The sequence below is a fragment of the Camelus ferus genome, chromosome 12, assembly GCF_009834535.1.
Source record: "Camelus ferus isolate YT-003-E chromosome 12, BCGSAC_Cfer_1.0, whole genome shotgun sequence".
Lineage (NCBI taxonomy): Eukaryota > Metazoa > Chordata > Mammalia > Artiodactyla > Camelidae > Camelus > Camelus ferus.
Window position 1 is genome coordinate 26,000,495 of NC_045707.1, and position 24,564 is coordinate 26,025,058.

At 34.8% G+C, this 24,564-nt stretch overlaps 1 protein-coding gene across 1 annotated transcript in view; it reads right to left on the reverse strand.

Moving 5' to 3' along the window:
- Window positions 1–24,564, reverse strand: part of ARID2 (AT-rich interaction domain 2) — a 136,897-nt gene that overhangs the window by 19,622 nt on the left and 92,711 nt on the right. Inside the window, exons 12-16 of the mRNA XM_032493261.1 lie at window positions 23,796–23,877; window positions 21,732–21,866; window positions 20,907–21,103; window positions 17,790–20,653; window positions 10,182–10,330 (exon numbers count right to left, since the gene is read on the reverse strand). Coding sequence (XP_032349152.1) covers window positions 10,182–10,330; window positions 17,790–20,653; window positions 20,907–21,103; window positions 21,732–21,866; window positions 23,796–23,877 — 3,427 coding nt within the window. The remainder of the gene's footprint in view (window positions 1–10,181; window positions 10,331–17,789; window positions 20,654–20,906; window positions 21,104–21,731; window positions 21,867–23,795; window positions 23,878–24,564) is intronic.

A 24,564-nucleotide genomic window follows, 5' to 3' on the forward strand; every position in this document is an offset into this window, starting at 1 on the left:
CACTCACTTGAACTGCCTGAAAGCCATGCAGTATACCAACTCACACTGTTCTTGACAAAGCTGCACCGTGAGAAGTACCTCCCCTACCCGACCTTCTGTTTGTTCAGGACTTACTCTGTATCTGGTATACTCACAAACATCATCCTATCTGATTTCTATGATGGCTCTCTGAAGAAGGCAAAACTATCCCCAATTTACTGCTGAGGGAATAAGCGTTCAAGGTTTTTATAACTTTCAAGAGCCACGGAACATGGGGTTAGACGCACGTTAAATGTCTAACACTAAAGGCCTGATTTTTCCCTACTATACTAGGATATAGGATTGTTTACTTGGATAATGTGTGTATAAATTTCCTACTAGGTAAAAATTGAGGCACTACACTTTTATACACAGTATCTATGTAGCTATAAATTTTTTTTAAATGCCAGCAAATTCTCAAAGAAGTCTAGGTTTGAGATTAGCATTGGTACTTAATTCTCTTTATTTTGTACACAGTTTCTAAAGAAGAAATAAGGGTTATTAATAAACTACAGGCTAGATTCTCACCCTAGGAAATTCTTTTCCTAAATATTCTAACTAAACACTGAAAAGGACTTCAATAGAATTTGGCAAATTTGTTTCATGGTATGTAACTTTTTGGTTTCAGGCATCATCTTTATAGTCTTTGGTAGTCAGTGTTTGGGAGAATGAAGTAACTAAGGTTTTAAAAAAGACAAAAGTCAAAACAAACAAACAAAAAAACCTCTGTCATAAACTGTGGAGGAAATTAAAACTTTTCCTAAAAATACTTTTTATTTATGGCAGATCAATAGTCAAGACCCAAGGAACACATACTCCTCAAAATGTTATCAAAAATACTATTATATGAAATTAACCTCACATTTATAAGGGCTTATTAGGTATTTTAGTAAAATATTCTGGGATTCTAGAGCTTTTAAATAAAATCTTTCATAAAGGTAAAAATAGCAAGATGATGAACTGTTACCTTCTTAACGACTGAAAAGGCATGATGCCAATAGGCTAGGTCAGCAAAGAACTGCTGACTAGAGAATCAAGCTAGTTAATCTTCATTATTTAACGTACTCAACAAATATTAATTAAAAGTCTTTTATGTGCCAGACATTGTGCAAATACAAAAAAACTTTCAGAGGTCAAAGTATCAACCCTCTGAAGATATCTTCTAGTTTTATGACCACGAAATTTAGACAAAAGATGCTGTAAAATGAATTTCATTCCCCTACTCCATGTAACCCAAGCTGTTGATCAATCTTATTAATTTCAACTTAAACTGTACCTTAACTAGAAGTAAGCAGTTACTGATGAAGGCACAGTTATCTACAAATTTATACTCTTAATATCTTACTTATCAAACACTGTTACATAACCAAGATGGTCGTTTTATGTATTACACTCAGTTGGTCTTCAGACGCTCCTTTACATTAAATAAAATGTATAAAACGTCCATCAGTTCTTGTTAAATATTTCATTTTTTTTCATTTTACTATTTAAGATGACTAAAATATTTCTGAAACTAGTTACTAGAAAAAATTAAAAATTTACCATGAATTTTGGATGATATTTCAAGATGAAGTAGAAGCACCTTTATCAAGAATACATATTCTAGTAGCTTTAAATTTTTACTCACTTGTGACATACAGTGAGGTTGATGGTTGTTGTTATTTTGTAATTTCCCATGAGACCAACTGTTATTTAAACTTCATCCTGATACAAAAGTATTATTCAGGTTTGTATAGTAGGAGTAGTAAAACCTATGCTAGAATCTTTAGGAGGAACTACAAGGGTATAAGGCTCAGCAGGAACTCAGAGGTTTGAACCTCAACATCACCTGAGGAGATCCCAGGGTGGTTAGAGAATATCAGGTTTATTAGGACAAATAAACGTCCCTGGTTCCTATGCAGAACAGCTTCCACTGGAAATGAGTGTTTGGAATAAATTTGAGATCTTCTAAATTTCTGGTCTGACCTTTAGTGACACAATTCTAAATACAAATACAACAGAGACTCCATCTCTCCCAAAGGGAGGGAAATTTCCATCATTTCGGTAGTGGCTACAAACGAGGCCTCTATGAGGAGAAACACACTGAAAACATGGCTTTCAAATGTCTTTATAGCAGTAGAACCATTTTTGCAAACAAAATATGACCTAAAACCCTTATACAGAAAGCAGTAAGCACAAATCCTACAGTTAAAGTGAGCTAGAGGGGCTCGCTCCAACTTCTCATTAATCCTGACACTGCCCATTCAAAGAACCCCGTGGCCAAGAAGCACAGTAGTAAAAACAATGAATGTGAGTTCCTGCTACCCAGAGGCACTGAGTGCTATTCTCCAAATACTCACAATTTAAAAAGCAGTTCATGGGAATTTTTTATTACAGGGAATTTGGGGGGTATCTTTTCTTTAAAAAAAAAAAAAAGACAAAATGTAATCACACATTTTATATTTCAATTATGAACTAACAGTTAACATTATGCTGACAATATATAAATAAGAATAAAGAATTAGGGGGGAGGGTATAGCTCAGTGGTAGAGTGTGCTTAGCACACACAACGTCCTGGGTTCAGTCCCCAGTCCCTCCATTACTTAAATAAATAAATGAATCTAATTACCCACCCTTCCAAATAAATAAGTAAGTAAGTAAGTAAGAATAAGGACCTCTAGTCTTTGCTCAAATAAAGAGCTTGGAAGTTATCACCCCCATCCGTAGAACAAAAAAAAAGCTAATCAAAATGAATATTAACAACTCTTCTTAAAATCATCAGAGAACTGAGGTCACAAGGCAAACTGTTTCCCTGAAAACTAGACCAAGAGTTGAATACAAAGAATCCCAAATAATTGCTGGTCAGTAAGTGGTAGGAATACTGAGCAGTAACTGATGAGCTGATGGAGGCCTGGTAGGGACTATCCCAAAAGGCAAAAACTCCTGACAGGCCAGTCTGTGGGGAAGCCCACAGTTTTTTGAGTTCTGCTTCCAGGAACGCAGGTTCTCATGGTGAAGAATGGAGGCAAAAAAATCCCTAGCACTTCCAGCAGGGAGAGGAAGAAAGTAATCATTTTTAAATATGCCCAGAGTGTTCTTTTCTCCTTAATGAAGGCATGCCCTCAAGAAAAATTACTTTACCAGAGCCTTATCTGACATAAGGGAAGAGTAATCAGATAACTTGAGACCCTTCAGACTCCCTGTCTCGCAAAAGGGGAGAAAAATAAAGGCTAAAAAACTCTCTTCAGTCATAGCCTCTAGACTTGAAAATTTTAAAAAGTGAGATTTAAATCATGAGGTTATAGAATGCTTCCCCTCTGCAACACCGTACCAGCACATCAACAGCTTCAGTAATGGTAACTGTGGATTACAACTGAGAGAGTTGTAAGATACAGACTCTATTTTTAAAGGGGTTTCTAAGGAAACCCAAATACAATAGCAAACGTTAAACAAAGCATAACTCCTTGCCAGATAAACATAAAACTCACACTAAAGGTCTATTTACTTCAGTCCTATTAACTGATAAAACATGTTCGGCTTTTAACAAAACTTGCAAAGCGTGCTAAATGTTAAAAGAAAACAAAACAAAAACCACAGATTGAAGACACAACGCATCAGAACCGGATTCAGACACGGCAGAGATTCTGGACTTATCAGCCTGCGAATTTAAAATAATTATAATTAATATGCTAAGGCTCTAATGAAAAATTGACAGCATATTAGAAGAGATGGGTAACATAAGCGGAGAAATGAAAATGGTAAGAAACAATGCTAGAAATAGAAAATACTGTAACATAAAGAATGCCTTTGATGTAATCATCAGTAGACTGGACATGGCAGAAGAAAGAATTGGTGAGCTTGAAGATATGTCAATAGAAACTTCCCAAACTGAAGAATAAAGAGGAAAAGCAATGAAAAAAAAAAATGGAAACAGACTATCCAGAAACTGTGAGACAATTACAAAAGGTGTAACATGTGTACTGGGAATAGCAGAAAGAGAGGAAAGAGAAAAAAGAGAAGAAATATTTGAAGTAAGAGTGGTTGAAAAGTTTCCAAAATTGATGACACACTAAACCACAGATCTAGGAAACTCAGAGAACACCAAGTAGGATAAATGTTAGAAACAACAACAACAATAAAAAACCCCCTACACTTATGCATATCATATTCAAACTGCTAAAAATGAAGGATAAAAGTCTTGAGAGAAGCCAGAGGAAAAAACACCTTACTGAGAGAAGAGCAAAGGTAAGATTATACTGGATGTCTCTTGAGAAACCCTGCACGGAAAAAGAGTAGAGTGAAATATTTAAAGTGCTGAAAGAAAAAGATTCACCAACTTAAAATTTTATGTCCACAAAATTATCTTTCAAAAGTGAAGGAGAAATACTTTCTCACAGACAAAACCTGAGTGCATTTGCACAGCAGACCTGCCTACAAGAAGTGTTAAATGAAGTTCTTGAAAGAAAGATCAGAAATTCAGATCTATATAAAGAAAAGAGGGTGTTAGAGAAGGAACAAGTGGAGATAAAATAAAATATTTTATTTTTCTGACTCTTAACTGATCTAATATATGAACGGTTGTTTAAAATGACAGCAACAATGTATTTAGTGACTATAGCTTTTGGATAAGTGAAATGAATGACATCAATGGCATACAGGACACCAGGAAAGAAGAATACTCTACGGTACGCAAAACATCCATGAAGTAGTATACTGTTGTTTGAAAGTGCACTTAGAGTAGTTGTAAATATATACCTCAAACTCTAGGACAACCATAAAAATTTTCCAAGAAGTATAACTGATATGCTAAGAGAGGAGAAAATGGAACCATGTAAAGTACTCAAAACTAAAAAAAACAGAATAACATGGGAAGACGAAAGAAACAAAAACAAGTGAAATAAACAGAAAATATTTACAAATGTGATAGATATTAACATAACTCTATTAATAGTCAGTTTAATGTGAATGGTCTAAATACAACTGAAAGACAAAGAGATTGGCAGAATAAATAAAAAAATGTGTAGTTAAATATAAAGACATACGTTAAAAGTAAAGGGAAGGAAAAAGATATACCATGGTAACACTAATAAAAAAAAAAAAGAAAGCTGGATTAATTACATTAATTTCAGGAAAAAATAGACAAGAACAAGGATATTATGAGGGACATTACCTAATGATAAGGAGGTCAGTTCTTCTCAAAGACATACAATTCTTAACGTATATGATCCTAACACAAGGCATCAAAACATGAGGCAAAATCTGACAGAACTGCAAGGAGAAATAGACAAACCCACCATTACACTTGGAGAGGTCAGCACACCCCTATCAGTAACCAACAGATCCAGCAGGCAGAACTCAGCAAGGATGCAGTTCGCCCAACCAGCACCATTAATCAATTGGATCTAATTGACATTTATGTAATAGTTCATCCAACAATAGCAGAAGACACATTTTTCTCTTGTTCATGTGGACATTCACCAAGACCAACCACATTCTGGGATATAAAACACACCTTAACAAATTAAAAGACAGAAATCATATAAAGTATGCTTTCAGATCACAATGAAATTAAACTAGATATCACTAAATGAAAATGAATATAACATCAAAATTTGTGGGATATAGCTAACTTAGTATACAGAGGAAAAGTTATAGCATTAAATGTTTGCATTAGAGAAGAAGACCTAAAATCAATAATCTAAGCTTCCACTTTGGGAACTAGAGAAAGACAGAGCAATATAAACTCAAAGCAAGCAAAGGAAAAGAAAGAATGAAAATCAGAGCAGAAATCAATTAAATGAAAACAGGGAATCAATAGAGAAAATCAACATAACCAAAAGTCGGTTCCTTGAAAAGATCAATAAAAGAGATAAACCTTTAGCCAGTTTAACCAAGAAAAAAAGAAAAAAACACAAATCACTAATATCAGAAATGAAAGGAGTGCTATTGCTACTAAGCCCACAGATATTAAAAGGCTAATAAAGGAATATTATAAGTAACGTTATGCCACAAATTTGGTAACTTAGATGAAGTGGACCAATTCTCTAAAATATACAATCTGCCAAAACTCACACAAAGGTAATCTGAGTAAGCCTCTAATTATTAAAGAAAGTGAATCAATAAATTAATAACCTTCCAAAAAAAGTATTAGGCCAAGATAGTTTCACTGGGAAATTCTACCAAGCATTTAAGGTAGAAATGATACAAGTTCTCTATAAACCCTACAAAAAAATGGAAGCAGAGTGAATGCTTCCTAATTCATTCTCTGAGGCCAGCATTACCCTAGGACTAAACCCCACTAAGACAGAAGAATACAGACTAGTATCTGTCATAAACACAGATGTAAAAATCACCAAGAAAAACATCAGCAAACAATGTATAAAAAGATCTGTGTACTAATGAAAAATGAATGACGCACTTTGTCACTGTTGGCCCCGTACCTTGAGGCCACTGAGGCCAACTGTGAGAGCACTGAATAACAATATCTTGAGCTAAACTGGAAAAAAAAATTATTTATTTTATTTATTTATTGTAGGTATGGAAGGCTGCTTCAACATTCAAAAATTAATTGATATAACCCATCATATCAATAGCCTAAAAGAAGAAAAAAATCATAATCGTAACAGTAGATGTAGGAAAAGCATCTGACAAAATCTAACACCCACGGATTACTAAAAACTCGGCAGACAGCCCAATTAAAAGCTAAATCCAAACAGGCACCCCACCAAAGATGATATACAGATGGTAAATAAGCATATGGAAAGATGCTCATCATCTTCTGTCATTAAGGAAACACAAATTAAAATAACAGAGATATAGATGGCACATCTACTAGAATGGCTAAAATCTAAAAAACTGACAGTATCAATTGCTGGCTGAGAATATGGAACAACAAGAGCCCTCATTGTTGGTGGGAATGCAAAATGGTGTAGCCACTTTGGAAAATAGTTTGACAGTTTTTTTCAATCTTGAGCTAAAGTTAGTCTTACCTATGATCAAGCAATTGTCATCCTAAATATTTGCCCAAATTAGTTGAAAAATTATGTGCACAAAAACCCTGCATACAAATGTTTATAGCAGCCTTATTTATAATCGTCCAAAACCGAAAGTAACCAAAATGTCCTTCTACAGTTGAATGGATAAGCAAACTGGTGCATCCATACAATGGAATATTATTCAGCAATAAAAATTAGCTATCAAGCCACAAAAGACATGGAGGACCTTAAATAAAGTGAAAGAAGCCAGTCTGAAAAGGCTACATACTGCATAGCTTTCAACTATATGACATTCTGGAAAAGCCAAAACTATACAGAGATATTAAAAAAAAAAATCAGTAGTTGGCAGGAGTTAGAAGGGGTGGCAGTAATGAGACAAATAGGTGAAACACAGGAGATTTTCAGGGTGGTAACAGAATTCTGTATGATACTATAATGGTGGATACATGACATTATGCATGGTCAAAATCTACAGAACTATGTAACACACAGAGTGAATCCTAATGGAAACTATGGACTTCAGTTAATAATAATGTATAAATAGTACTCATAGTACTTTGTTGCCTTCTGCTACTTTAATATTTTAACTTTTTGATCCAACTGTAATTTAGTTTCATGTATAAAGTGAAGTATGAAAAAAATAATTAAACAAACCTAATTACTTCCCTCTCCAAAAAAATTTGAAAAATATAAAATCGAGCAAGGCTCAGTAAATGTTAAAAAATAATAAAATTACTAAAAATTTAATAAATAAAGAAAAGAATCCATATTATACATAAAAAAGAAGAATTACAACTACAAAAAGACCATGTAAAGTATGGTTCTACCACAGAACTATAACCAAGTTAAATGTATACCCAAAGTCTCTTTAAATTCCATGCAAAGAAAAAAGTATTCAATAATTCCAACTTTGCATTTGACAATAATACATCAGTGAAGGAAATAATTTCAGTTCTAAATCTGATAGAAAAAGAAAGATTCTTAATATTCTTAATCTTATATGAAAGAAATTAAAGCATAGCCATTTAGGGACAAAAGCTATGACATGTATTTTTCCTCCCGAAATTGAAACTGAAAATGTATACAGTCATCCTTGGTATCCACTGCAGACTGGTTCCGGGTCCCCCTTGCATACCAAAATCTGCAGATGCTCAAGTCCTTTGTATAAAATGGTGAAATATTTGCATATAGCCTAAGCATATCCTCCTGTATACTTCAAATCATCTCTAGATTACTTATAATACCTAATACAATGTAAATGCTACAGAAATAGTTGCCAGTGTACTGCAAATTCCAGTTCTGCTTTTTGGAACTTTCCATTTGGGGGAATATTTCTGATTCATGGTTGGTGGGATCCTTAGATGCAGATATGAAGGGACCACTATAATAAAATTCTTTACTCTCTTCATGTCCTTATGCTCTTAATATCCTAGGATGGTCATAACTAGCTCCTTCCTTAATTCCCTGCACTTGCTATTCTAACTGGGACTATTATGCATGACAAACTCCTATTCACTCTTTAATACCCAACTCAAAAGCAATGTCTATAGTGAAACTTTTCTAACCATCCCAGCATTACATTAACTGTCCATTATGCTGCCAATAATGCTATAAAACTATCTCTTTACAGTAATTTAAACTGGAATTTACTTGTTTTTTGGATCTGCTTCCCTGAAAGCTTAGTGTTTCTAAGCTTCGTGTTTCTACTTCCTAGAATCAAACTGAACACATTACCAATTCAGTATCTAAAAATGGCTTTGAAAATTGATAGGGTCTAAGAAGTCTTGTTGAGTCTATCCCTTCCAGAAAAGAAGAGGTGTCATCAAATTCTGTAACACTTATTCTACTAGCAAGATGGGAAACTGCTGCACACTTGGGTTCACTAATTCTTCCAGCAATTTTTTTTTCTTCTTGAAATACTCTAAACCCTTCATCTAAAGCAGCTATTCTCAAACTGTTTAGTCAACAAACAGCATTAACTGACTACCTACTCCATTGGCTACTATTTGCTATGGAAAAATAAAAACAGAATCTCAAAAATAGGGGAAAGAACAAAATTTGACATCAGTGAAAAAAGTTTTAAATTAACTTAACAACGTTTAAACAAAAACAAAAAAGATGGTTGAATTAAATAAATGAAGGAAATAATCTGAGACAACCTAAAGCATTTTAAACAAACTTTCTGGCAGATTTTACATTATGACCTACATACACACATACATATTATATGCATACATAACTGGAAACAATACTTACCCTTACCAACATAATGGAATCTGATATATTTTATTCACTTTTTTCACTGAAAAGAAAAACAAGCAAAACCTTCCTCGTAGACCTGCCAAAATGATTTCATGACCTCACTACTGGGTTGAGATTGATACGTACTGTCCAAAGATACTTTGCGTACTATCAATAATCCCCAGGCTACACTGATAGCCACAATCTTACTACAAATCTGTATATAAAGTTTACAGTGAAATATAGTATCTATATCACAAAAATTTATTAATAGTAAATATAACTTTAAAAGGATATGGTAATTACTGTAGTTACTTAGGAAAAGTGAAAGGTAATCGGTGAGATCTATGAAATGAAGGATATTATTGTCTATGAAGGCAAGTGTTTTAGTCCTAGAGCTCTAAAAAGTGACAGGGCAAAGCTTCTTAGCTGAGTACTGTTAAAGGAACTGAGATTTTAGCTTAAACAATTTTATTCTCAAGTTTTCCTTCAAGTTTAAGAAAGCCCTGTTCAGTAAGTTCAAGTCCAGTCACTGCTCATCTCAGTTATTTAAGACAAATCATTGTTCCTAACAGATTATTACCTTTAAGTTTCTGTTGTATAGAAATTCTACAGCTGCCACTAACTTCAAATCACCTCTAAAAACCTATCTCTTTTCATAGCCAGATATAATCAAATCCTTGACTGATTTTCTTTCGTTAAAAACTAACAGTGAAACATTCTTTAATAATTACCATTAGGCAGTGAAGCTCTTTCCACCACTTACATACATTTCTTAGCTTAGGTACCATGGGATCTACATAAATATCACTTTTAACATAAAATATTTTTGCTAGAAGTTAGTGGTTTCCAAAGAAAATTTTCATGAAACTACAGATGACAGAAATCTAAATACAAAAGCATTCCAGAATAAAGAACATTTGTGTATCAAATAAAGTTGCCATTTACTTTTTACAAGACTGCCACAGACACATGAAGTTGTGACCAGGTTTTCTCACTGGTTCTCCGTGTTGACTAGATGCACTGAAGGGAGAAGGCTGAGAACCGCTGGGCTGGCTCTGCACTTGTGCAGCTGGTGAAGGTGTCACAGGAGTGTTCTGTGAAAAAGCACAACCACACAGTTTGTGAAATGACACTGAAAAATGTTCTTATCTTACAGTATAGGCTTATAAACTTGATTACATTGATAGTTAAGCACTTCCAACTATAAAATTCACATTTGTAGTTTTAATGATTTATTTTTCAGAAACTCCTTAAAAAGATAACAAATTTTACAAATATATTTAAGAAGTCAAATTCATTTCATATGAATCACAGAGGCAAAATCATATTGTTATTATTGCCATGAATATATATTATTTAGAATTAAGGTTTTTTATATTAACAAAATTGGGTACAAACACAATTTAGATTAAAACAAGAAAAAATATATTACAAATGCACCCTTTTGATTTATTTACATATATTCTTCACAAGAAAAAAAAAAACCAACTGCAAATTATTTCTTTTATAATATTTCCTTTTAGATTTGAATGAATAACATAAAACAATACATAGTAAAAAGCAAAGAAGATTTCATACATTAGAAATGATATAACCATATAAGTAGAATGTTGTAAAAATTATGTTACAGTAAATGCTATTTTAACTAACAACTTTAGTCTTTAAAGTTACTCTTACAAGTAAAAGGATTCTAACTGCAGGCATAAGCCTTTAAAACATAAGCTCCATTTTTTTCTCCTCTAAATCCCATCCACCTCTCTGAAAAACATATAATAATTATAATGTAGCTTAAAATAATTTGAGGCAACACATTTCCTTTGAAGCATTAACTCAGATTTCATTCATAACATATATACCACAAAGAAAAACAATATTAAATTTCTCACAAAAATGGTACCACACCATTTTCAAAGCATTAGGCAATACACTTAAACTTTGGGAAAATATTAAATATATTTATTTATAAGGTATTACTGGAAATAGTGGAGCAAAACTAAGTTAAAAATTGCTGAAAATATATTATTGAAAGCCATAACACAAAAATGTAAGGCAATAGCATAAAAATGAAAAAAGAAAGAAAATAAAATGCTAAAAGAAAAAGTTTTCAGAAATGTGAACTCATAAGAACTTTGAGTTCTAAGCTCCAAGAAAAAAAATCTACTTTGGAATGTGACTGAAGTTGTTTCTATAACAGGGTCCCAGTCCTATGATTTTATAATATTTGTAAGAAAACACATCCATGCATGAAAAACATGCATTTTAGGGCAGTACAGGCATCATGGATGGGATATGGACTTACTTAAAATTTCAATCTGCCTTTTAACTAGCTATGTGACCCTGGGCAACCTACTTAACCTCTCTGATCCTCAACTCCCTCATCTGTAAGATGTTAAGTAATAAAATCTAACCTCTGGGACGGTGAGAAGACTAGAGAACCTATACATGAAGAGCCTAGCTCAAGATTCTCGCTAAGTGGTAACTGTTACTACTATTACTTATGCTAACAGAGAAGTCTAGAGGGAAACCATATTTTTGGAGGAAAGATGATGAGTTCACTTTGGGAACAGTTTCAGATCAATAAGCACAATTATCCTCAATAAAAATTAAAGCTGGAAACATGGATCTGACAATCATTCACCTGCGAATTCTCAAAGCCATGAAGACTAACAGTGAGAAAGCAGAAGTGGGGCTGTGGGGTGGGGAAAAAAGAGGGTCAGAGAGAAAGGAAGGGAAGATAACATTAGAACCAATCTATTTACCAAAAAATTAGTCAAATCGTTTCCTTGAAATGAAAATATTGCACTAAAAATCCAGGAAATTCTAGTAAGTAGGAGTAACCAAGAGGATCAGTTTGAGCCAAATACAAATATTGAAAAGTGACAGTTATAAATACAATCCTAGAATTTTAATTAATGGGTAAATTTGTCAGAGCTATCGAATTCCCTCAGAATGAACTTTCTGGTTCCCTACACCAGTACCATTTACTTGAAGTATTTTATTGACTATCTTGTCACATATTTGTAAATTAAGCTTATTTCTGTATAAGTACAAAGTTCTATCCTATTTTTTCCTTCATCGTGAAACTCTTAGTTGTGTCACACAGAAAATTTAGTAACAAGGAATCATAGGGTATTTTAACCCCAATTGTTAATGATTAATGAGGGATGTGGCAAGGATGACTGAAGTTAATCCAAGCTGTTAAATTAAAAGTGAATAAAAGATATATTAACCAAATGCAATGTGTAGAAAACTTGTGGATCCTAATTCGAACAAACTGTTTAAAAACCACATTTTTAAAGAAAATTAGGGAACACTGAGCATGAACTGGGTGTCAGATAATATTAAGAAACTACTACTTTTGTCAGGTGTGACTTGATATTATGGATATATATATATATTTACATATATAAATATACACTAAGGTATTCACTGGTGAAACAAAGTAATATTTGGGATTTACTTCAGTACTTCAGGAAAAAATAATGATGGAGAATAGATGAAACTAAAAAGGCAAAATGGTGATATTTAAAGCTAGGTCTTGGAGACACGGAGGCTTACTGGCTCTACCTTTGTGTATATTTAAAATTTTTCACAGTAAAAAGTAAACAAATGACAACAAAAAAATTAAATAGAGCTAAATATATCAATGAAACAAAAAGAATTAAAGTACTTATAGAATGTATCAAGTGAGAAATTCCAAGACATATTTTCTTTGATCATAGGAGTTAATATTTTTAGGTTTCCTCCTATATTAAAAAGATACACATTTCTTTCAACAAAGCTACTTTTTAAATAGGTTGCTTGTATTGTATTGCATGTTTTTCCAAGTACCACATAAATTATGTTTTAAGAACTAGGTTTTCTACATGAGATGCAAAATATATTTCTTTAAGGATATAAAATTTTACTTTTTCTTAACATTATTGTGTACTGTGAACTGCCCCATCATTAGCCATAACTCTAACTCAAATATCAATGTAAAAGTAGGTCTCAAAGTCATGTTTTTTTTGGAATGATCACTTTTGAGGTATATTCCTTACTCTATTGAGAAAGAACTAATTTTTCATTTTATAGGACATCTCCAGTACTGTGTGACCAAAAAGGTAAAATTACCCAAAGAATGAATGTGATTCCTTTTGTAATGTAAAATTATCTAAAAATGTTAATGTAGCAGTTTTGTTTTTGGCAAAGATATTTTTTGTTAAAATTAAGAAGTTATAATCTTGCCTTCCTTTATTATTTTTTTAAGAGTAAATTACAGCTAAAAATTCTAATTATATGGATAACATTTTCTGATCTAGAACTCAATATCTTAAGTTCTTTAATGCTTACTTTCTTATTAATATTAAGCTTTAAAAGCCTTAGAATGAGACTAAAATTTTAGCATTCAATTTGTGTTAGAAAAACTACAGTCATAATTTATTCTTCTCAAAATAAATTCCTTACTTAGTAATGAAATACTGTGTTCAAATCTAGCTACACATTTTGAAAGCTACTTAGTAAATGGAATTGGTTGAGACAAACAGAATGATGAACAGACCAGACAATATGACACCTAAGGTCTAACTGAAAGAATTAAGAAAATATACTCTAAAGAAGAGATAAGTAAGGAGAGAGGAAGGAAAGACACTTTTAAGTGCTTATAGGAACAAGAATTAGATTTACTCTAAATGATGTAAAAGAGACTAACTCAGTCTAGATATAGTATAGATCTTTAGAGAACAGAATTAATACAATAATAGAAATCATCAGAAATGAGATCTTTCTGTGTGTGGGAAGATTACTTCAACTCTTAAAAATGAGGGTTTTGGACAAGATAATATCTAAAACTCTTTCTGCTCTAATACTCCCTCATTTTCTCAAACTATCAAGTGTTTTCCTTTCATTAAGTATAAATTCAGATAATCAATACATACCAAGCCTGTTTTGTAAGAAAACATTGAAATGTATAAAAAAATTATGTTTAGTGGCAATGCCTTTTTTAATTTTTACACTGTACTAGTACAAGTCTATAAATCTAATAGTGTAGTTAATTTACAATGTTAGTTTCAGGTATACAGCAAAGCGAGTCAGTGATACATATAAATACATACACACACATATACGTATATTTTTTTCAAATTCTTTTCCATAAGCAGTAATATTCCTTAAAAAAAAATTAAAATGACATTCTTGTGTCTCTTGCTAAAATGATTGTCTATGCCTATGGCCAAATGCCGCCCTCTTGAGGATACAGAAATGCTTTCTGATGGGTTGAGTAACCTTAAACTCTATCAAAGAAAGAAAGGGACCAGGAATATGCCAATATCCAGTGCTAGACAGCACCATATGAGAAATGACTTGTGTGGGAAGGACAGGGAACTGACGAGCAGCATCTCTAAAATGCCTTAAGTAGGTACATCCTTAAGTTAACTATTTTTACATACAAGAATTTGGCACGGCATCAAATCACGGGATTAACATATTCAGCATGTGTTTTATATGTTCCTGAAAAAGACAAGTCTTTAGGTAAGTATTTGTAACTAATTTTCTTCCATTTTTAATTCATTTTTATTCTTTTATATGCTAATCTGGCTTTATGGCTCCAGCAGATACCAATTAATGAAGAGTGGAAAGGAGTAGGGCTGCAGGAAACAGTATCCATATTGTTGCACTTTACCTTGCAAATGTAACATTGGAAATAAGCAGCCTGGAATAAAGAAATGCTGCCTTGAAGTACAATTTACTTTGTATTTATATAAACTACCCAGCTAAATACTACTTATATACAAAATCTATGGTTATATCATTTACTTTCATATATTTTCTCCTTTATTTGTTGTTGGTATTTTTTCTATAATGAAATTAATACAGCTGATTAATGGGAGTCAGAAAGAACAAAACTGAGAAAAGAAAGATTAAATAACAACGGTATCAGAAAGGATTATTTGTCGGCCATTTTCAGCAGGGACACTTCCCTGCAGTCTTTCTAGCCCTGCGCGTTTTGCAAGTCTCAAAGTCCCTTCTTGGGTTAAAAGTGCCTCCTTAACGTCCAGACCCCTTGAAATGGTGGAAATAGTAAGGTATGGCTGAAAAATCACATTTATCACATTTAAGTTCCTCTATTTCATCTGTCCTTTTAAGGTACCAATTCAAATAGTGAATAAAATAGTGTCAAACCAAGGTCTAAAAATGCAACTGTGAGAGTACATAAAGAAATGGAAAGAATCTGGGCAACAGTGGAAATGTTTTTTTATTAGCAGGCTCTTAAAGAGGCACGACAGCCTGGCCTTCAAAGGAGACTTGGGATGCCATCTTGAATCACTGATAATTCTTTAGCCTTTGTGGGTACTTTATCCTATTCGTGAAGATAAAATACGCTTGCACCATTACTGAGTGCCAGACTGTGAAGCAGGCACTGTGCTGAGAGCTACACATATGAATCCTGGTCTTTCTGTTTCTCACTCTTGTAGACACCATGCATGTTATGTCTCTTTTTCTTTACAAAGTTTAAAATTTCTACATGCCAACCAAATATGAATTTTAGGAATAAAGAATGTGGCTATTTATTTATACTGATGTATAGTTGATTAACAATGTTAAGAATGTAGCTATTTGAAATAAACTACATTCTTGGGGAGAATACATAAAAATTTAATACATTTTTTTCAGATTATGAATAAAAGACATTAATTTTATGGCTTGAATTAGATGGATATATGTCCAATGTGTTAAGTTTTAGCATTAATATCCTAAAATTATCATTTGGTGGTACTCACATCTTATATTCTAGTAGTTAAAATAATATGTTTGTTATAAAAGGGATATTGAGAACTTTACAAAGGAATCTTTTAGAATAGTGGAGAAATGGGTAAAAAGCCTGAGTTTTGGTTTCAGACACACACCCAGGTTTCAGTCTTGGCACCACTTCATGTTAGTTGGTAACCTTGGGTGAGTTATTTAGCACCTTGAGGCCTCATGTCTAAAACAGTCACTACAATTTTTACCTAACAGATGCTTAGAGGATCAAATGAGAAAACCCTTTAGTGCTAAGTTCCTAATACAGGTCCTACTCTTGGTGAGTAATACTGTTCATTTTTTTGTTATTTAGGTATCATTATTGAATATAACCACACTGGAAGATTAAGGACAAAAAAATGAGGGTTGATTCAACAATTCCACAGTAATGGAGTTTTTCCTCTAATTTGGCTTGTTCTATTATAACTCTTTAGGATTATAAAGGAGCCTAAGAGGCGAAAAAAGAGTCAAGTCAACATAATCAAGATGAACTGGTAAATTATTAAATATAAAAAAAAATAAAACTCAATGTGTTGAATGCTTATTATATGTTAGAGGTTGCACTATTACAATTTTTTTAGTTTGCTTAAATAAGTGAAAAACTCAACTTGCAGAAGAAGATTGAGTAAAAAAGTATGTTCTACCAAAACTCCATATTAACTACTGCCTTGTATATAATACCCACTGAAGGACACTCAACGTATTTAGGGGCCCTGAAACAAATCTAAGCACTACTAACACATGAATTAAAGATCTCATTACGCCCCCAGAGCAGCACTGTCCTGCTTTATCCATTCACATGAAGAAAGATACATATTAGAGGATGAAGTGTTCTGAAGCAAGCAATTCTTTGTTTCCATCTTTCATTTTGCTCCCCCACCCTCCCCTGCTGTCTAGATTTGGTCCCAATACAACAATGGCCATAGATCTGCTGTCATCATCGCAAGTACAGAGAAAAAGCCCAAGCCAGAAGAGAGGCAGCAGAGCTGGCAACACACACAAAGTTCTGGCCACGCAGTAATCAGGAAAAAGAGAATGAAGAAGTCATAATCCAGGAAATAGCACACAAGATTGTCCTTGAAGTCTTTACAGGCTGACTGGACCCTTAATTTAGTCAGTAGCACTGATCCTAGAGAACACTGTATTTACTAAGCCATGCAGAGATGGGACAGTAGACATTAAAAAGGGAATAGGAGCAACAAAGTAGACCAAAGGAGTAAGAGACAAAATTTAAAGTATCACAAGAGCTGAAACAAATTGAAATTATGAGAAATAAACCTTTTTAATGAATAAAGGCAACTAATTCAATACATAAATTTAACAAGAACACACTTGATAAGATTCTTATGGGAGTCACTTTTTTTTTTTTTTTAAACAAAAGTACTGTGGAAAGAGTCACAAAAAAAACACTCATGTCAAAATTAAATACAGAAATTCCCCTCTGGAGTACTCTTAGCAAACCTCTTCCTACCCCCACACCAAAAGGAGACTAAGTTACATTTTTTAAATTCTCCAAAAGATGTTAGATTACAAGAGCTTCTCTAACTTGGGTCTACAAAATAGATTCTTTAAACATGTGCTAAAGTTAACAATTGAAAATTGTTTAGTATTACGAAAAACGGAAAAAAATATAAGAGCACGGCAGCATGAGGACACTGATGAGCTGACACAGCTAACGCTTCAAGGTGAGACACGGGAGAACAGTGCATTTCCCCTGGAAACCAGAGTGACAGATCAGGATTCTGGCAAGAGGAACGTGAGAGGAGGAGGACTCACCTGCGGGACCGCACTCTGTACGTAGGGCGGCGGATGCTGCTGCTTCTGCTGCACAGCACTTTCTATTGCTACTTTAGCTACCGTGCTGGGATCGGCTCCGGCTGGCACGGCAACCATTGTTGCACTGCAGCCAGCATTGTTGGGGTCACTGATTGTAACGATTCTAACTCCTACTTTATTTGGAATTCCTGTGACTGTTTCCCTATCGTTATCCTCTGCTGGCCGCTTTACAGTTTTGCATTCTGCTGTGCCATTTGTGGACCGAATGTCAGATGACAGGGCAGGAGGATGGGACACTCTTGATCCTGAGTGGGGAACAGCTATGATTTGATGCCCCTGTATAACAGAGGTTGTAGAATGTGGTGAGACAACTACACTTGGGCGTTGCTGAGGCACATCTGAATTCAAACTTGAAGCTAGAGGTCCGTTAGGCAAATCAGTACCACTGAACGACTGTGCTGCCACGTTTGGAGCCTCCTGTGTACTGCTCACAGATGGCGAGCCACCCAAAGTTAATATAGGTCCGTTAGAAATTCTCTCTAGCTGATCACCTTTGGCAGTATCTTGCTGAGTGGCATCTAAAGTCCCTTGTGGCTCCACTGGAGATATCTCACCATTTCCTACATGGTTGGAAGTTTTGTGATTTGGAATGTTTTTGCTTAAGTGAGAACCATCTCCTTTATCAAAATCACAGATTCCGTTAACTAGAGGTTTTTTCAAATCACTTTTAATATCCTGCATGTCCATTTGTTCTGAGTTCTGTTTTCCAGACGCTCCATTCTCACCCAATTCTAATGATGGCCCATTACTGATTAGTGAGCACTGATTATTAGCCTCACTTTGAATTTTCCCTGAGTTTGAAGGAGGTAGACTTGAGTCATTGTACTTTCTCCCATTTAGAAGACTTCCCACTTGCATTTCATTTTCCTTTGTATCCCCATTGCTGGTGTTCGTGGCTCCTCGTCGGCAGGACGGGTTCTCCATGACTTCAATTTTACGTTCATGAACGTGTAAACCTGTTGCTTCTTTTGCTTCCTCCTCCTTTTGGCAGATTATTTTATCACCTTTGAATGGGGGGGTAGCAGTAGTACAAGATGATTGTCCAGCTGGAGATGCTTGAGTGGCTGGAAGCGTTTGCACCTGAAGTCCAACTCCCGCCTGGGTCCCGCTCATGGTGATTCCTGCTGGAGCAATGAGCTGAGTTGCATTTCCCTGACTCACAGTTGCAGTTGCAAAACTTGTATTTGGCACAACTGTTATGGTTACCTGGTTGCCAGAAGTCCCTTGGAAAATGGTTGCTGGGCTATTTGAGATCAGTGGGCCTGGCAATATTTGTAAGTTCGAGATGGGCACGGTTTGCACTCCCCCTGTGGGTGGCATTGCACTTTGGACCAACTGAACATTTTGCTGCCCAACCAGTAGCTGCTGAGCTGGAGTTTGTCCCTGCACTCCAAAACCTGCTGCTTGATTGTTGGCCACCTGGTATACCACCTGAGGGCTAGGAGCTCTGGCATTATTAGGGGGAGGAATCTGTGGAGCTGGGAGAATAAGCTTACCACCTGGAGTGGAAGGACCACGCTTTGGAAGCAGCAGCTGTTTTATTAGACTTGACTCACCAGAAGCAGGCTGGCCAACCCCCGCATTCGCCTGCTGTGGCTGCACCTGCACCTGCACTTGTGGCTGCTGCACTTGTACTTGCACCTGCTGCGGTGGGGGTGCTGGTGAGTGCTGCTGCTGTTGCTGCCTTTTCACAGACAGCATCTGGCTGACAGTAGGGGGTGGTCCCTGTGACTGAGGGGTGCAAGAAGAGGACATGGCAGTAGGAACTTGGTTATTAGTAGCTGGGACAGGTGATGGTGAGGAAGATGGAGTTATGTTTGGTTGTCCAGTTAGCTGAACTGCCTGACCAGCTGGAAGAGCTGCTGGGTTAGCAAGGACAATCTGGTGAATGGCTGGTGCGTAAGTCTGACCTTGTTGAGCTGGCTGGCTTACAATCACTACACTTTGCTGGGCAGGCTGCTGTGGCTGTTGGATAGGCTGTTGTACCACAGTGGATGACACTTGCTGAGAAGGGAGAGGTTTTGGTGCAATGTTCTGAAATCCTACCCTTGAGGGCTGTGGACTTGGGACACCAGCAATGGTAACCATTTGTCCTGTAGCTACCTGAAAATTCTGCACTGAAGTTGCCGAGACAATGTTGGATGCAGAAGTCGTTACGTACTGCGGGGGTGCTATGATAACGGTGTCCTGTGGCTGACTACCAGCCGATGTCTGCTGAGATGAAGTCTGCACAGGTTGGGGTGACGTGGTGATTAACTGTTGACCCTGTGAAACTGTAGAAGTACATGCTGGTAAGTTCTGTACTCTGCCAAATATGTGACTCTGCGGGACAGCCTGCTGAATTACCGTGACAGGAGTGCCAGAAGGTATCTGTCCCGGAACCACTGTGTGCAATGGAGACTGCTGTGGAATCACAGGTGGATGGTGAAGCAATGTCTGGGAATTTACAACTGTAACAGGCTGTGGCCCTGTGCTGTGATTCGGAACCACAGAACTCTGGGCAGCTCCTCCTCCCACAGCAATAGTAACAGGAACTGCTGTCTGGGGTATAGAATTCTGGATTACTGTAGCCTTAACGACTTCACAAGGAACTGGAGCTTTATTCTGAATGACAGTCACTGGAGCATTCTGCTGCTGGTGGGTATGAACTGAAGGATTTGGTGGAATTCTTGAAACAGTCTGTGCCACGGTATGAACACCTTGCACTGGAAAAGACATTTGTGTTGCAGTCAAACTTGAAGACTGGTTGGTAACAGGAGTCCTCTGAAAATGGTTTCCTACAGTTTGTGGTCCATGAGGGATTCCTGAAAATATGGGGAAAAGTCAAAATTCATAATTAAATGACTGAAAAGCTCCAATGTAGGAATTATTTTACCTAAGTCAAAAGAAAATCGTTTTAAGCAACTAGCAAGTTTGCATCATATGAATATGATAAAATAACAGAACAAGAGTTACTGAAAAACAAGGAAACGTTATACATCTTAAATGTATATGAGATACATCTTCATTAAGTTTATTAAGTCAGTAACATTTAAAACACAAATTAAAAATTAATACCTGCAGGTGAAGGACTTGGAGATACATCAGGAACAGAATCAACACGAACAACAGGAGTAGAAACTGGCTGTTGCTGATAGTACATCTGAACGGGAAGTGGGATCGCCCTCCGCTTTACTCCCACTACGTGAATGTGCGCCTGCCCGTTGTTACCGGAATCCTCCACTCTCTTCACTGTGTGATTTGGAAAGACCGTTCTGTAAAGTAAACGCAGACTCAATTTGGTTAACTAGCACATTAACAAAAACACTCCTAACAATGTTTACATACACAGCAGCAGTATATTCAGGGCTACTTATGGATGAACCAGAGTGATTCACACAGTTATGCTCTGCAAGGCTGGGAAGTGAGGGATCAAACATAAAAGGACAATTCTCTAATTTTAAAAATTATTATTTATTAATATTATTGGGTTTTAAACAACTCTCCTTTATATATAATTAACAAAAAGGCTGCATCCAGGCAATGTCTATTTTATGAACTTTGTAAAAAGCCAAAAAGTCTTCACACACTACTCAAGGTTAAAAAGGGCAAGTCATGTCTTTAACACATAAAAGTAGGTAGAAAAATGGTAAACTTAATTTCTTCCTTTTCTTTCTTTGATAAACCTCATAATGTGCAAACACAAACACCAGATGTGATTTCCAAAATACCTTTGTATTTAAACTTTCACTACATTACAATGTAACCGAAACAAAATTTCAAGTAGTGGAAATATTTAAAACTAGATAGGTAGATAGATAGGTGGCATTTTCTCTAAAGAGCAAGGGGTGTTGTAAGAGACATAAATTAATCTTACTTAAAGTTAAGAACTGTAAATACTACCTAAGACATTTATAAAATCCAGTTGATGTTAGGATTCCACCACGAGCTAATTTACTGCAAGTTGATAGGTACTCGGAATACATTTCTGCTCGAGAGACAGAACAATCTGGGTTTACTTCAAAATGAGCATTTAGCCTAAAAGAGGAGAAAAATAAATGGCATTATGCAATAAACTATAGGAGAGTCCATATTTATTTACACTAAAACTATGTGAAAGCAACGTGTTATAAACCAATAATGTCTATTAATCAAATTTCACTATCTCATATGTTATTAGCAAAAAATACATGCCAGGTTTTAGATAGACTAAATCAAACAAAAAGAGGTTAACTACTTAATCATACTGATTTTAGTATTTAAAATAACATCATCGACAAATGTAAAAACTGGGGTGTATTTACATCCCAGCAAGAGCAGGGTTGGTCTGCTGGCAACAAATATTCTACAATAAATAATTTTATTCAGTGAATACAGGTTCCTGTTTCATAATAATCAAAAAATAACAGAAGTTCCCAATTATGAGTTATCGGTGATACGAAAAACAAAGGAAAACTTGAACTTAAGTTAAACTTCTGTTGACTCTTAGATCAAGCTTCTTCAGAAAAAACCTCTCCCAAAGCTTTTAACTAATCCCCAAAACAACACCTCCCGCGCTGCACACTCCCCCTCCCCCTACTTTAGAGACTTCCATTCCTAATCCATTACAGACTAAGTTAAACTTCAATCTGTCTTTGTTGTACAGCGATGTCCATCTGTAAGTTAGGAACGGAGGCCTTGTTATCCTTGTAGGACTCTTTCTAGGACTCACCATCTACATAACAGGCCAACTTACAGCTGTTTCTTATTAACCGAATCAAACGATAATTACGATAAAATAATTGTAAAATGCTTCTCTCCTCTTCCCGCTCAGAACTGGCAGAAATGTGCAATTGGGATTTATAAGACCAAGTCTATACCTAACATACACATTTTACAGTGGATGTGGTACATACGTTTTCCAACTGTCAAAACCCTTTGAGTACTGAGTTTTCAAAAAGGCCAGATACAAAAAACTTTTTTGTTTCAATGTAGAAAATAAATATTTCCAAATATTATTGGAAGAGATTCATCAAGTAAAGGGTCAAGGTGTAACAATAGAGAACATGAAAAAAAAGCAAGTAGAGATATTTAAAATCATAAACCTGGTTTAAGCAAAGTGAAAATATCTAAAGAAAATTGTCATAAGAACATAGATACAAAAGCACCAAAAATATGGAACACAGAGTGACAGAAGCATGGAATGGGAGAAAAATAATGTTAGAGAATGGGGGAGAAGGGAAAGAGAAGGAAAGAAATTTTTTAAAGTAGTACATCACCAAAAGTGACTTTATATTTCAGTCTGTTAAACTCATAAAGAATTTAAGTTGAAATTCATAAACAATGTAGTAGAGGCAACGAACCATGACAAAATGAAATCTAACCAAGTCTATTTTTATCTTTTTCAGAAAGTGGCTGAGATGTAACTACTCAGTCTTCTCAAGAAAATACCATTTTCAAGTTAATTATGTCCATGTAGACATACTGGCCGTTCTATCACTTGATTAGTTTCCCCTTACTACTCATAAAAAGGGAAAATTAACTAGCAATGAATGAGAAGTCTTGCTTCTGATGAAAAAGAAGAGACACTTAATGAAAAATCTGGTTTTATTTTAAGTCAGTTTAACTTTTTTAATAAAACATTAATTTAAGAAAAACAAATTCTACAATCTGACAAACCTTATTTTCTACAAAGTCAAAGATAAGTCTAGCGTAAATTTTACTTGAAAAGAAGTGGTGTAGTTTAATGAAACTCTAGTCAAACACTAATTTAATTCTGAAGATTCTGATGAATATTTTTCTTTCAAATTATTTCAAAACACAGGTGAAGTGATTTTACATTGTCCTTTCTTTGTATAAATGATATCCTGCTCTAACTAAAAAGAAATACAGAATAAAACATTCTGGATGACTGCTAAAATACATTTCCTTTCCTCTTTTGCTTCATTCTGCCCAAGGATAAAGCCTTAATAGAAATAAACCACTTACCACTGACAAGCAAACTTCTCACTATCTATTTCCACTATTCCTGGAGGTGGAGCAACATGCTGTGCTACAACTGCTCTGGAAGCTAAAGAAAAAAATACATTAGCTACATCATTTTTTAAAACGTAGTCACTATATGCCATATTTAGTTCATGAATACTGAACCAATTAATATTCACAAAGAATACCTTTTAAAAGGGGGAAGAAACATAATGAAAATAGACAAATTTGAGAAAGAAACTCATAATGGAGCACATCTTATACCAGGCACTGCCTTAGATGTTTTATAAGAACTATCTTTTTAATTTCACAATCATTCAGATAATAACAATAATATGAATTATTTCACTAATATAAACTCTTATGTATTCCATTTGTCAGACACTGAGTTAAATACTTTATATATATTATCTTTCTTAATTCTTCTGTGAGGTTAGTATAGATAAGAAAACTGAGACTCAAAGTGATTAAAATAACTAGCCCAGGGTCACACAGCACAACACATCAGTAAATAAGCCTCTCTCAGTTTAGTTACTGATGCAGATTGCATCAGAAATAACTTCACTTTTGATTTAAAAGATTAACATGAACTTTATAAGTGGTATATATAAAACTTCTGCATATGATAAACAAATAGGTAACTTTTATGTTACATACAAAAGAACTAATGAAAACATGAAAAATATGAGATAATATAAACTTAGTCATATTATGATAAGTTTATATAACTTATTCATAAGTTTATAATAAAATATGAATATTACACATTCAT